We start from the raw sequence: 16,313 nt of genomic DNA on the forward strand, positions 1-16,313 counted from the left end.
AAGTCAAGCTGGTTCATTCTTGGCATTAAGGAGAACCATTTTCCATGGCAGGCTCCCGGAGAGTAGATGGCAGGTGTGGGGATCAGGATTCATTTCAGCCCAAGGAAGTAGGGTCAAAGGAGCCCTTGGCTCTTGCTGAAGCGTGGTACAAGTCCTCTACTACAGAAAAGGAAAACTAGCCAGTTGCTAAGGAAGAGCAACCGAGGGTTACCTCCTAGACGGCTTGTTCGCCCTCTCTCCATTGGTTTGCTGGATCTAGCTCAAACTGGCTTGCAAGGGCCCATTGTTAAATTTTTAGGAACTTTGAAAGACAGTTGTTAAACCACTGGTAGTTTAAATCGGCCATGGTGAGAATACTTCTGCCACATATATTGGCAAATGCTGTCAGTCAGCTCTCCCGCTCTGAGAACCAGTTGTTAAACATTTACCAGCAAGCATGTCTCCCTTCCTCAAGCATGTTCTCATTTATTGAGTGCCTACAATCCAGGAGGTACTTCAGGAGCACTGAAGATGGGAATAGTGCTGAGGTTGACATTTTATATGATTCAAGAACCCATGCCTGTACACCTGATACCTGTTTGGGGGTCTGCTTAGCATTGGCCAAAACTAGGTGCAGGAATGGGAAAATAAATCTGAATTCCAGGGTCCTCCTTAAATTCTTTCACCGGTAGTTGCTCATAGGTGCATGGCTTCACTGGCCTCACTAGGAGATACTGATACTTAGTTCAGCAAAATTATCAGGGCTCATATCAAAGATGTGCATTTGAATTATAATTAGTTCTTAGGCTGAAAGAAAAAAGTACTTTTTGTTAAAAAAAAAAAAAAGTCCTTGGGGGCACCTGGCTGGCTCAGTCAGTGGAGCATGCGACTCTTGATCTCAGGGTGGGGAGTTCAAGCCCCATGTTAGGTGTAGAGATTACTTAAAAATAAAATCTTTAAAAAAAAATTAAAAATATATTTTTAAAAAGTTTTAAAATTCTTGTATGTAGACCAACATGGAACCCAATTTCAGTAGATGAAGCTTAGAGTGAAGGTTATGAGCCAGTTCACAACAGGGGATCGATCCCATGTGGGAGGAAAAAGACTTACATATTTTCTCAGGAGCATCCTTTGCATAATATTCTTGTGGATGCCTTTCTTTACACAAAATGTGTCTACTTGGACATTTACATTATCCAAAAAGAGTTACCAGTATAAATTATCTTAAATTCATTTCTTAAAAATGAATTTCATGATTTGGAGACATTTATCAGAAAGTAAGTAGTTAAAGTACAATGGCTAAAAAAATTGAAGAAGCAACTAGCACTTACTGAGTACTCATTCTGTGCCAGACATTGTACTAACTTCTTCAAATGCACTATCTCATTTAATCCTTTTAACAACTCTATGGGAAATGTTATATATAATCCCATTTTAGAAAAAAGGAAACTAAAATTCGTAGAAGTTAAATAACTTGTCCAAGATTACAGACCTAGCAATAAACAGAGCTAAAATTCAAAACAAGATTTGTTGGACTCCTGAGTCTGGTCTCATGAAGCTAACTTTCTAAGAAAGGTCTGGAAAAAGTTCATAAGTTAAAAATGAAAGAGGTAACATATTATATTTTTTTGCAGTATTTATACTCTTTTAATTTATTGAGCTATAGTACAGTATTAGTTTCAGGTATACAACCTAGTGATTCAACATCTGTGTACATTATGAAATGGTCACCACAGTAAGTCTGGTTAACATCTATCAGCTTATAAAGTTAGTACAATGTTGTTGACTATATTGATGTATCCCCAAGACTTATTTTATAACTGGAAGTTTGTACTTCTTAATTTCCTTCACCCATTAGGGCCTCCCCTCTGGCAACTGCCAATCTGTTTTCTGTATCTACAAGTCTGGATTTTGTTTTGTTTTGTTTTTTAGAAACCACATATTAAGTGAAATTATATGGTATTTGTCCTTCTCTGTTTGACTTATCTCACTTAGCATAATACCCTCGAAGTCCATCCATGTTGTCACAAGTAGCAAGATTTCATTCATTTTAATGGCTGAGTAGTGTTCCCGAGAGAGAGAAAGAAAGAGAGACAGAGAGAGAATGAGTGTGTGTGTGGGGAGGGGGGGTTGTATACACATGGTAGCTCTAACTTTATGGGGAACCCTCATGCTGTTTTCCGTAGTGGCTGCACCAATTTACATTCCTACTAACAGTATACAAGCGTTCCCTTTTCTTCACATCCTCACCAACACTTGTTATTTCTTGTCTTTTTGGGAATAACCATTCCCACAGGTGTGAGGTGATATCTCACTGTGGTTTTGCTTTGCATTTCCCTGATGATTAGTGATGTTGAGCATCTTTTCATGTGTCTGTTGGCCATCTGTATGTCTTCTTAGGAAAAATGTCTATCCAGATCCTCTGCCCGTATCTTAATCAGATTTACTTTTTTGTTAAATTACACAAGTTTTTATGTATTTTAGATATTAACCCCTTGTTGGATGTATCATTTGCAAATGCCTTCTCCCATTCGGTAGGTTGTCTTTTCAGTTTGTCAGTGGTTTCCTTCACTGTGCAGAAGCTTTCTAGTTTGATGTAGTCCTTCATTTATTTTTGCTTTTGTTTCCTTTGTTTCTGGAGTCAGATCTAAAAAGACATCACTAAGACTGATATCAAGGAGCTTGCTGTCTGTGTTTTCTTCTAGGAATTTTATGGTTTGAGGTCTTACATTTAAGTCTTTAAACCATTTTTAGTTGATTTTTATATATGGTGTAAGATAGTGGTCTAGTTTCATTCTTTTTGCATGTAGCTATCTAGTTTTTTCCAACACCCTTTACTGGAGAGACCACTCTTTCCCAGTTGTATATTCTTGCCTCCTTTGCTGAACATTAGTTGAACATATATGCGTGGGTTTATTTCTGGGCTTTCTAATATCCCGTTGATCTATGTGTCTGTTTTTAATGCCAGTGCCCTACTGTTTTGATTACTGTAGTTTTGTAATATAGTTTGAAATCAGGGAGCCTGATACCTCTGGCTTTGTTCTTCTTTCTCAGGATTGCTTTGGTTATTCATGGTCTTTTGTGGTTCCATACAAATTTTAGGATTATTTGCTCTAGTTGTGTGAAAGATGTCATTGGAATTTTGATAGGGATTGCACTGAATTTGTAGATTGTTTTGGTGGTATGGACATTTTCATAATATTAATTCTTCCAGTCTATGCACATAGAATATCTTTCCATTTATTTGCATCATTATTAACTTCTCTCATCAATGTCTAATAGTTTGCAGTGTACAGATCCTTTACATCCTTGGTTAAATTTATTCATAGGTACTTTATTCTTTTTGATGCAATTGTAAATGGGTTTGTTTCCTTGATTTCTCTTTCTGCCACTTTGATTATTAGTGTATAGAAACACAACACACACATATTTTTATATATTAATGTTTTATACTGCAACTTTACTGACTTCATTTGTTACTTCTAATAGTTTTTTTTTAGTGGAGTCGTTATAGATATTGTTCCACTGTCTTCTTTCCTTTGTGGTTTCTGATGAGAAATCCATGGTAATCACAATCATTGTTTCCAAATATGTAATGTGTTGATTTTCTCTAGCTGCTTTCAAGATTCTTTTTTTCTTTATATTTGGTTTTCTGAAGGTTGATTATAATGTGTCTGGGCTTGATTTCTTTGAATTTATCCTGTTGGAGGTTCTCTGAGCTCCTTAACTCTGTAACTGTATGCTTTTTAAAACTAAATTCAGAAACATCTTAGCTATTATTTCTTTAAATATTTTTCTGCACCAGTCTTCCTCTTCTTTTTTTGGGGGGGGAGGGGGAACACCAACATTAAACTTTTTATAATTATTCCACAGATCCCTGAGACTCCATTCTTTTTTTTTCTTTTTTCCTATGTTCTTTCTTCTTCTCTGTTCTTCATATTAAATAATTTCTATTGAATATTCCAGTTTAAAAATTTTATTTGGTTCTTTTCTGTAGTTTTTATTTCTTCAGAGAATGTCTATATTTCCCTCATTTCAAACATGTTTACCTTACCTCATGAAGCACAGTTATAACAACTGCTAGAGTCTTAAATGCTGTGTCACTGTGGCCACGGCCCAGCCATTGCACTCCCTATCCTCCCTCCCCCGCCCCCCACTCATCCCCGCTCACTGTGCCCACCCTTGGGACAAAACCAGGGGAAAAAAAAGAGAAAAGGCAGCAGGTTTTCTTACACCCTTGAAACCACAGGGGCCTTATTTCCCAGACATAAGGACTTTTGGCTGTTCTTGCCATCACTGTCCACCACAACCTAAGACTCGCTCTCAAGGTAGAGAAAAGAGGGAAAACAAAACAAAATGGGAAACCCACCACTGTAGAGGTCACATCTGCAAGTTTGACTCCCCTCCCCAATCTGCATTGTTCTTGTTTACTTTTTCCAATCCTCAGGCCTTTGTTTTTTGTATTTTCTCTCAACTTTTTGATTGTAAGCAGCATGAGAGTTAGGTTGCAGTGAGCTTATTACAATTTTGGCTGGCACCAGAAGTCCTGCAATTTTAAAATAATAAAACTGTTTTGTAGTCTATTAATCAAGATGTAGTTTTCTGAGAAACTTAATACAGGATTTCCTCCAAAAGTGATACTTTAATATCTTTACATCTTTGAGCACGGATCAGTTGGTTAATATATTGTAATGAATAAACTGCTTCCAGGGAATTGTCAGAATTAACTTGATTCTGCCCATGTCACCATTAAGCAAAGAACATGTTCAGATACTCAAAGGATAGTAATTGTGTTTTCTCTGTGGTCCTGAGGGATATCCTTTCATATATTTTAAAATCAAGTTAGAAGTTAGAAATGCTGTGAAATTCATTGTCCCTCATGTCAATCTGGCTTCTCAGCACATGTGGCTGATACATACGTCTGTGTATATTATATATACCATTTATGTACATACCTATTTAAAAACCTAAATTCTATGAGAGGCTACCCAGAATAGACAAATGGAATCTGTATTTGTACCTATACCTACATCTTTTTTTTTTTTTTTTTAGAAAACTGAAGTGAAACAGAAGTGATGACAATTGCTTATAATTTTGAAAGCTTAAAAAAAGTATAATCCCCAATCCTCATAATTTAGTGATCTTAAATTATGCCAGCTATACCTGTAAGTGTATATATGGTGGTTTGATTTACCCTCCATAATTAAAAATATGGCAGGTTATCTAAAACCTAAATTATCAACTTGAATTTCTTTTATGACTATTAATATTAATAACCTAAACAGGATCTTCCATCTAGTCCAGGTAGATAATACATCTGTGAGTCAACAAGTTTCTTTTTAAAATGTTAAAATAATGTGACAGTGGGCTTTCCCACGTCCTTACCTGGAGCAACCTCTAACAGAAGTGAAATCTTCTGCCAGCACCTTTATATGCAGCAGCTGTAATATTGGCAGTTCTCATTTAAATAAAGATGTATGTAGTTGTTTTTAACATAATCGTATCAGTTGTGTTTATAAATATTTAAAATTTGATATTTATTTTGTTTAAGGTAGTGGAGTCCAGATTTGAAATTGCCTCATATCTTGACTATGCCTCCCAGGGCAGACTTAAAAAGTCATTTTTCTTCTTGTTTGTTTGGGGCTTTTTGTTTGTTTTTGAAGAAATGACTGCACCATCTGGTCAATTGTGAAGGAGTTGAACCACTCTGAAGAAATTTAACTAACCCCCTTACTTCCTCAGCACATAGTCAGTTAGTCCAGTAGCTTATTACTCATCGTGTGACAGGAACTAACCAATTTGAAGACAGTTGCTTCAACCATCCTGCAGCTTCCTTACCTTACTGTAATTTTTCAAACATCGGCTATACGAAAATACAGAAATTAAACTTGATTAGAATTTATACTGAAAGATCAGGGAATCACACATTTCTGTGTATGACAGAAATATCCACAACATGTTATCTATATTATGGGATACTTTCCACATTTTAAAGTCTTATAAATATTACATCTATGACTTCAGATCTAGTTAAGAGGCAAACAGGGAATAGAGTGCAATAAGAGCTCAAGATTTGGAGTCAGTCAGCCCTGAGTTCTAATCTCAGCCCTGCCGCTTAACAGCTGTGTGACCTCAGACAAGTTAGTTCATCTCTCTCAGCCTCTGCTCCTTATCTAGAATATGTGGAGAACACTGGTAGCAACCTCCTAGAACTGATGTGAGAATTAAATGATGTGTATGGAGCTCTTAGCTAAGTGTGTAGCACAGGGCTCCAGGAATGTTAATATTGTCGTTGTTGCTTTTATCAACATTGTTAACATCTTTAAGTCGAGTTTAAAATAATGGTTGTAATTAGCCAAAAAAATTCACATCATTTTAGTGCAATTTATGGCTATTGTGTAGTTTGGAAATTTTCAGTTACAGTAATTGGCTTCTTTACCCTTTCATGAATAGGTCTGCAGAAAATGTGCCAGAGATATCTGAGTAAACCAACAGTTGGAAAATCATAAACTGCCTTCCTTACACCTCATAAATCATATCTTGATTTCATTTAGTTATTGTGACTTTAAGGGAAGGATTGAATTACATGTCTCTTTAGAATTAAAGGTTTTGCTAATGTCTCTGGAAAGGCTTAGAATTAACCTGTGACTTTAATGTCATAATGATCACAACTTGAACATTTATCTGAAAATTTAGCTGCTGGGAACATTTCTTGCTGGCCAGTAATATGAAATGGAATTATTACTTTGACAGAAATCAGCAAGTTAGTAGGTCTCATAAGTGAGAGGAACTCTAGTGTATCACAGAGGGAGAGTTGTGGGGAGACTGTTAAATAAGAAGTTGACCCAGCGGCAGGGGGAATTAACTTATGGGGAAGGGTATTGGAATGGAAAGCAGAAATTTTGACTTTTAGTCTTGGCTCTAATACCAAGATTCTTTGATGCAAATAACTAAATTTCTTGGTGCCTTAGTTTCCTTATCTCTAAAATGGGTATACTAATATCTTGGTCTTTGTAGTTTCATGGTTTAATCTTAGCTCCAAATGAGATATTTATGAAATGCCTTGGAACTATGGAATATTATTCAACTGTAAGTGCAGACTTCTGTAGTTATTAGCAGTTGAAGGAAGAGCTTAACGGACCTTCCTTTTTGAACATGAGAAAGACTAGTATCCTGGTCCTTTTGGCATCCATCTCAATCATCAGCATTTACTTAAAATGAATGAGAAATGGGAGGAATTATTTAAAGCCACTGAATTAATTTTCAATGTTACAGAACTCAGACTTTGCTCAGAACAGACAAGAGGCTTAAAATTAGGATTAAGTTGATCTTCCTTGTATATATATATATATATATATATATATATATATATATATATGACCGCTTTTTTTTTTTTTTTTTACTGTATAGCACCCTGGTTTTATTTGCACTGAATTTTAATCGAATGTTGTCCTGTAAAACATCTGAAACCCACATTAGAATTAACATGAAAACAACCAAATAGGAAAGAGATCAAGAATACCACAGAGCAGCATAGAAAATAAGTTGAAAGGAATTCATTGAAATGGTATTTCACTTATTATCTGCTGGTTAGCATCATCAGATATAAATAGTGTACTTCCTTTTAGCAAGATATGGAAGACTTGGTTCTAAAAGTAAGAGCCAATGGGCACACATCCCAGCAGCCACTTTAATACTTCCTCTTCCTCTTCTCTTGGGCTCCAGGCTTGGGATTTCAAACCAGGAAACTTCCTGTTCCCCTTCCATCTTAGGAGATACAAGGTACAGGGCTTAGACCAAATGCCTGGATATCAACAAGGAGATGGTGGCACTTACCTTGCATCCACAGCAATTTAAAATTGGTTCCTTGAGTGATTTTTCTGCTCTGATGTTCAATTGTTACTGTGTTTTAAGGATCTGGATTCCTTCACAATTTAATTTTCAGACATCTTGAGGGTTTTATGGACTACATTTGCTTCTGTCGCTACATTAAAAAGGGGGAAAGAAAAAGATAGCCATTTAAACTAAGGATCATAAAAAAAATACAGAAAATATGAGAAAACTCAGTAAACCTCTATGTAGCTTTGCCTTTTTTTATAGATGGTGGTCAAAAGGTGACTGTTCTGACTATTACCTTTCACTGCAGGGAGTGGACATGTCCATCCGCTGAGTTCAGCCAAACCAAGCACACCAGTGGCTTTTGAAAGAGGCTCCTTTGGAGCTTTAACAATATCAATTTCATAGGTAGAGGTAAATAGATCTAGAGCCTCCAAAGATGCTTTTCTTTAAATTTTATTCAAGTTCTATTAAGAAACACCTTCATGTATTCTTGGCTGGGCACAAAAGGATTAAGCTAAAAGACCATCTAGGAATATCTTATCAGTGAACTGGGAGGGAGGATAGGAGAGTAGGGAATCTCTCTAAGCCCTCACCTACTACCCTGATTCTTTTTTAGGTGTTTTCTCCCTTTCTACTCTGGCTAGCTATGAACTCTGCTTGATCTTCTTTAACAAAAGAAAGCTGAGTGAAACTGAAATTCTGATGCACTCACCATGTTTATTGAACACTGAAAATGATTTTAAAGTGTCATTCCAATCTTCTCTTTGTGTAAAAGTTGATATACCCAGATACCTTACTAAAAGGAGTCTTGAACTCCCAGTTTAAGAAATGGAAAGGAGTCTATTTGGGCTTGCAGATGATTTACTTCCTTGATTCATACAAAGGCCAGATATTTCCAAGGGATGGAAAAGAAGGTAAGAATATAATTTTGATAATTACCAGAACCAAAGTGCAGGGAAATTGTTAGGTCAATAATTTCTCCTCAGCCAGGAGTATTTAATAGAGAAGTAAAATACATTGACTAGTATTTTAAACCTAAGTAGTTACTATTTTAGGAATTAAATATAAATAAGTTTACTCTGTTTTTTAAGATCGAAATTGGGTATAATTTCCACTAATAAACAGTGTTTTATTTTTTACCTATTATATTCCTCTTATTTCAGATCATTGATAAAAAAGATTTTTCAAAATTACAAAGCAAAAACAAAAACTGGGAGGAATAGACACTTGAAAGACACTGCACACGCGTATTCCTATTTTCTTTAAAGGTTGTGTTTTAGAAACAAAACAGTGACTGTTCATTGAACTTTTACCATGCCATGTCCCAGGCAAACCATGTTACACATATTATCTGATGTAATATTCTCAACAACCCACAATCTAGTGTATTATCCCCATTTTGGAAACTAAAAAACTGGGACTCCGTGAAGTTAAAATTAAATTTATCCACTTTAAGGAGTCAGGACTTAAACCCAGATCTGTCTGCCTCTGAAGTTCACGTTCTTTTCATTACCCTGAATTTTCTACTGTGTTATAAACTGATGTAAACTCTCCTATGGAACAAAATGTGAAAAAGCTCAATGAAAGTAGGGCTGTCTGTGTTCAGTAAGTCCTAGGTCAATGGCAGTCTATTTCATAAACCTCTTCCATATGACAGTATCCTTTCACCTGCCAGTTGTCCCTCAAGAGTTCATCAAAAATCACTTAAATGTTATTTCATAAGCATAACCCCGTGTACCTCACAGGCCAAAGAGAACCAAAAGAAAAGCAGCCATAGATGAGACTTCGGCCTGGGCCCATTAAAAATGGCAGACTGCAGCATGCTTGCAACCATAGCAGGTCATTGAAGACTTTGCAAAGAGTGAATAAAATCTAATCTTCTTTCTTTTTAAAAAAACAAACAAACAAACAGTAGATCCTTCTGGACTTTGTGGAACTGATAAAATGAAGACAGAAGTAAATCTTCAGACTATTTGCAGTGCTACATCATATAAGCATTTTATGCTTCTGAGGAATTTGTAATATTTTAATCATGAACTACTGTCCGAAAGAAAACTCAGTGCAATATGACATCAGAGCAAAAAGTTACTGAAATTTAAATCTGCAATAGTAGTTTAGGGAACACATTAATTTTAATCATAAAGATTTAGGGATGATAACATTAGCATCAATGGGATTAGAAATTAAAGTATGATATAATTTCCAAAGTTGTTGATAATATTGAGCAGGATTTTGTTACCCAGGACTGCAAGCAGCAACAGGATCAGATTAATACAGCAAGAAGCTAATACGGAGAATAAGATGACAAACTACTTACTGGAGAAAACATGGTTAAAATGAGGTACACCAAAACCCAATTAATCAAATGTTTATTTTTCAGCACTCATCCCCCAAATTTCAATTAATAGTGTTTTTTCCAGAAACACAAATTTACAAGAACTTTCCACCAAAGGAAAATTTTGTATCCTTGACTTTGCTTCTTATTTGCATTAGCACTCATTTTCCACAAAAAAAATGTAAACGACAAAGGTATCATGAGAAAATTGAATCAAAGGGGCAAAAGCATTATTGTGATTATAGTTAATTGCATCTTGCACAACAAAATCTTTGCCTGGAGCTGCCAGGGGAAATCACCATTTGGCAATTACTTTCTGCCTTCCTTAATCAACGTACTTAATGGAGATGTTCTTGAGCACAAAAGTGGCCCAGGGAAAGCAGAAAGAGGTACAGATTATCAATTGCTTTGTAAACCTGAGGTTGGTAAAAGTAACTGTTAGGGAAGAGGGGGAGAGTAGGGAAGAAAATAAGAGATACTTAGCTTTCAAATAAACAAATTCTTATGCACTGGGATTTTTAAAATTCAAAGTTCATTATTCACATGGCAAAAGAAATGAAAAGATTGTCTCTGCAATGACTAACACTTAGAAGTATCTGGTGTAAAAGGAGCTGGACTTCATTCAGTGTATGTCAATCTTTAAAATGGGGAAATTATCACTGACATCTGTGGGGAAATGTCTTCTCATTGGGACCTTCGTAAAAATTCAGCTCAATTACTAAAAAAAAAAAAAATTCCTGCCACATAGTAGAACAAAGCAGAGTAGAATAGAATAAAGTAGTAGAATAAAGCTTACAAAATCTGTAGCATTCAGCTGTTCTATGTGAGCTTGGAAAACAAATTTTGGCTAAGTTGAAGATTGCAAAGAAAATAAGAACGGGTCACACTGAATCATGTTATATTTTATATAATTCAAATGTTAGGCAAAAACGTACTTAACTCTGTGAATATTTGCTAAGGGTTAAAAAATAATAATGAGCAGCAGTACAAAGATCACTTTTATCAGATTCAGAGGAGGACCTCCCAAGCAGTTGAGTGACATGAAGGTTTGTGAAGAAGAGCAAAGTGATCTACAAACACAATACAATCTGAAACAAGGCTCTGTGAAAGCCAGTAATATCTTGATCCATCTGTGAAAGGACTGGAGACTTCCTGAATCTTCTCTTTGGGTATTCTTTGTGATGGGATATGATGAAGTATTTTCTTTTGGAGGTCAGGTCAACCAAGAAGGAAAACAAATTGTATAACTTTGTCAGTACCATTGTCTTATTGAAGTGAATTCTCACTGACTTTGAACAGGATTTATGGCTATGAGCAACTTGTCATTTATTCGGACCCATTTCCCCCGCTCTGTAACTCCTAAGAAGATACCACTGTCTCCTGCTTCTTAGGCTTAGGGACAACAGCATAAATGTGCTCATCTACATCAGCAGGAGCTTACTCTTTCCGAGAGCTTCCTGTGCTCAAATAAATAGGTGTTTGCTAAGTACAGCGAAGAAGACTGTCAAAGTCTGAAGGAGCTTCCAGTATGAAGTAGTCATCCCTATTTGTCATTCTATTTATATTATATTCAAAGGCTCCTTTAATCTTAGTGTATCTGGTACTTTCCCAGCTACATTGACCCTGAGGAATGTGTAATATGAATCCCATTTTCTAGACTTGATGATGGAATTAAGGAGAAGTGAAATCAAAGACATTACAGGAAGTCTAAAAGTCATGCCCCTCATCGTCTAGCTATTAGAGCGTAAGGGACTAAATAGTGACTTGCAGACTTGAGCTATTTCTGTGGGACTCTGACAGACCTTTCTGCTACTACTTCCACATCATCTCACCACTGTGACTAGAGGCATATCCAAAGTAGAGATTTTAGCTAAAACTGGGAGAATAGCCACTGTCCTGTCATACATTCTGTATTCATCAACCATGCAACCTGTATTTTCCTGGATGTTCCTCAATTCAGTTATTCTGTTCTGTCAGCTCTATAAATACAGCTGTACTTTCTAATCAGTTGTGTAGCCATATTAAACCAACAATATCATTAAACCAGTAATTTGGGGGGAAAACAGTCATTGAAAGTTTGGCTTCTTTAGATAGATTTCCTGGACTTTTACATTTTTTTAAATTCCTAATTCCCATTCTCCTTCCTACTATTGCCAGTTTGTTTATTCCATCTCCATTAAGTCATATCCCTCTGTAATTGCCCCAGTGCAGACTCCAAGGCTGGGTGCCAGATGGCCAGGCCCTCTAACTTCTATGAAAAGAGAAGCAACCTGCACAAAGCCTATCTCCCCTACTTAGAAAACCCTCATCCACATCAGAATTTTGTGCTTCCCCCGTCTATACCTTGATGAAAATAGAACATCAAAATATCCTTTGAAGTGCTTTTTCCCTTTCCCCTTCACTTCAGTTTTTTTTAGATGCTTGATGTGTCATCCTGTTTTTTCTTCAGCTGTGAATATAGGTCCATGCATCATTATATGCTTAGGATCATCCTAAAGATGATCATCCTCCAATATGTACACATGTATATATGCAGGTAGGTTTATTTCTTTAAGGAAGTCCTTTGTGTGGCCTTCCTAATGACAAGGGCATGGATATTTAGAATTTTGGTAGACACTCATTTTCAACCTCTCCCCTCCTCATTCAGAAATACTGTATCTACACTCTTATCGACCTTACATAGGAAGATCCATTTCTCCTTTCTCCCCCATACAAGGTATTATCAATCTTTTTAATTTATGCTAAGCTGTCGAATAAAAAAACTTCTTGTTTTAACTTGTATGTGGTTGATTGTCAGGCTGAGCATTTTTTCCTATTTTTCATAAAACGGTGCTCTCTAGAAGGATTAAATAGCTAAAGGTAAAACCAAAATGTTAAAAATGCTTGAAGAAACTACAGGAAAATATGTAATCACCTAGGGATAAAGCCATTAAATAAAAGTTAATAGATTTTTGTTCACATCTATAAAAAAGTATGCTTGCAAAAAGCATCAGAATTTATTTTAAGGACAACTACCATCCCAAGAGGAAATATTTGCTACATACGACATTAACTAATTAACATAGCACTCATTAACTAATAAAAAAAGAATAAGTAAATATTTTGTAGAAGAGGAATCAAATGGCCAGTATATGAAAAGATGCTTAACCTGCTTTGTTTTTTACTATTAACAATGTAAGGTGGCTTTTACTTTGTCAGTACATATAGATCTTCTTGAGTCTTCTAAACAATTCTGTAGATCACTGTTGTTTATTTAAGCATCAATCCGTTGATGAACGTCTAAGCTGTTTTCTGCTGTTTACTATGATTAGCAGTTCTACAGTATGTGTGTGCACGCGCGCGTGTGTGTGTGCATGCACGCACGTGTGCAAGCTACACAGCCATTATCAGTTTTTTAGTCTTGGCCTATCTGATAGGTGAAAAATTCTACTTGTTTAAAAAAATTTTTCTTTGATTATTACTAAGATTTAGTATCTCATAATGTTTATATTTTAAAATGTTTATATGCCATTTGTTTTCTTCATCTCTATTTGCTTTATTAATTTCTTCATTTAATAATTGCTTATTCTTTACCCATTTTTCTCTATTAATATCTATATTGACTATATGAGCTCTTTATATTAATGATATCCCTTTTCTGTCACACAAGTTTGAATATGTGATCCCTATAACTTGTTTGTTCATCCTAAGTTTTATTTATTAGGCTCAGATCATGATCTTGGGGTCCTGGGATCAAGCCCCAAGTCAGGCTCCCTGCTCAGCGGGGAGTCTGCTTCTCCCTCTCCCTCTGGCCCTCCCCCAACTCGTGCTCTTTCTCTCTCAAATTAATAAATAAAATCTTTAGAAAAAAATTACCTTTGGTCTGACAAAAAAGTAGTTATCAATTAAAGAATATTGACTGTAAGCCAAAGACCCAAGACTTTATTTCTACCTTTTCTGCTAATTGTGTTTATCATGCTGATAATTTCTACATCAGTTTAATTCCTCTCTGTCCATTATTTATTTAGTTACATCACTTAGGTCTGTTTTCTCTGTTAGGTCATTGTTCTCTCTTTAGCTTGTATTCTCTTCAAAATGAAGAATTAAGCCTCCTCATACAGGTCTAGCACAGTACCGTTTACTTGATAATAACTGCTTCTTGATGATGGCTACACAGATGGGACTCTAGAAGTAGACACTCAGGTCCTGTAAAGTTACATAGCTCCTACAAATTGATTATAGATCCTACCAGCAATAGACTTTTGCTATTATTTCACGACACTTGACCATTATATTTGAAAGAGAATAGTATAGTGTTAGTGTGTAATTGATCTACTATGCATATTCTCACTGCTTGAAATTCACTGATCATATAAAAAGAGAAGAATGCACTAGCTTGGTGTTTGATCTTTACCACGTAGATCTAATGTCACAATCAATTGCTTTCAGTGTTTTCTTTGAAATCACATAAAGGTTCATATGTGCCAAATTTCATAAGAATCACATGATAAGGTCAAGAAATACAAATTCCAAGGCAGAATTTATATGCCCAGTTCACATATGACAGTAATACTATATAACCATATGTTGAATATAATACACTGTATGTAAATGCTATTCTTGAAAGCAATCCAATCAATAAAACTTAAAATAAATAACACTTTAATAACACATTTCAAATCGACTGAAAAGTGAATAGATGGACTCTATGGCAAGAACATCCCTATAAAATTGACATTCAGAGGCTATTAAAACACAGAGAATAAAACAATCTTGAAACTAAAGAAAAACTGTGAACATTTAGAAGTTTTTTTAAAAGCCTACTACATTGTATGCCAAGATACAGCAGTCGTTTATTTAAAGAGCTATTTCAATAAAAACTGGATTGCCAAAAAAAAAAAAAAAAAAAAAAACTGGATTGCCAAGCAATAAAAAGCAAATTCAGTTTGCATTCACCAATAGCTAAAAAATACTTTTTAAAGAATATACTATATAAACCAGAAAAAAGTAAAAAATACACAGTAACAGAAAAAGTCAAAACAGAAAAAAGTCAAGATTTAGTTATAATTGGGACTAATAAAAGATTGACCAATTTTTATCATTAAAGAGGGTTATGGGAAAGCTACTGAAGTTAACTTCAAAAGCCTAGCAGTAAAAAGTGATTGTAATGTCAGTAAAACTCTGAAACAGATCAAATAGACCCTAAGTAGTACTAATCCACTGCATCTTTGAACATATATTTGCCTTTTTTTAAGCTAAAAAGCTTGCCCTTCTTTCTTTAATTTGTTTCCAACATCCTGTTTAAAAAAAAAAAAAAAAGGAAAAGAAATCCAACTATACAACTATTAACAGCAGCTCAGAGTACAGAAACTTTACCTTCATTCAAAGATAATATGAGTTAAGATTTGAAATGTCGTTTCCTTTTTGGCCTGGCTCTGGAAAGCATGGTTTCATCATTCCAATGTAGAGAGAGAGCTTCTCTCTGTCCATGTGAGTACTTGTGTGACAAGGATATGTACAAACAGATGAATCAATGGAGGTTACAGATGTGAATTTAACCATTTTTTCTTATTGTCAGCTAAAGCTCTTACACCAAAATGAGATGTTTGTGATGTGTTTGACATTTTTAATTTCAATTTTGTCACTTCAGATCCCGGGAAGACTCTGCCTGAAGCCCTTGATTACTGCACAGTTTGGCTGCAGACAGTGCCTGGAGAAATAGACAGCAAAAGTGGTATTCCACCCTCCCTGGTAACGCTACAAATTAAAGACTTTCTTAATGGACCAGGTAAGAAAGTCAAAATTCAAATGTGTATACATTTTTTTCATGTGAGTATATTAACATGTACTTAGGGTCTGTTAGTAATTGTGACATTCCTTGCAAAAAATGAATAGTTCGTTTTCCGGAAGTGTATTCTCAGGCTGCCCATTCTAGAGATTAAAAGGCAAATATTAATATGCATTAAAAATTACCTTTGGTCTAGGGCGCCAGGGGGGTTCAGTTGGTTAAGCGTCTGCCTTCGGCTCAGATCATGATCTCGGGGTCCTGGGATCAAGCCCCAAGTCAGGCTCCCTGCTCAGCGGGGAGTCTGCTTCTCCCTCTCCCTCTGGCCCTCCCCCAACTCGTGCTCTTTCTCTCTCAAATTAATAAATAAAATCTTTAGAAAAAAATTACCTTTGG

At 35.6% G+C, this 16,313-nt stretch overlaps 1 protein-coding gene across 2 annotated transcripts in view; it reads left to right on the top strand.

The window, feature by feature from the left end:
- VPS13B (vacuolar protein sorting 13 homolog B) overlaps positions 1–16,313 on the top strand; it is a 767,339-nt gene that overhangs the window by 559,431 nt on the left and 191,595 nt on the right. For both annotated transcript variants that reach the window (XM_035011614.1, XM_035011613.1), the window contains one exon: positions 15,783–15,920. In XM_035011614.1, coding sequence (XP_034867505.1) covers positions 15,783–15,920 — 138 coding nt within the window. The remainder of the gene's footprint in view (positions 1–15,782; positions 15,921–16,313) is intronic.

This window comes from Mirounga leonina, unplaced genomic scaffold, assembly GCF_011800145.1.
Source record: "Mirounga leonina isolate KUSES-001 unplaced genomic scaffold, KU_Mleo_1.0 Mir_165, whole genome shotgun sequence".
NCBI lineage: Eukaryota > Metazoa > Chordata > Mammalia > Carnivora > Phocidae > Mirounga > Mirounga leonina.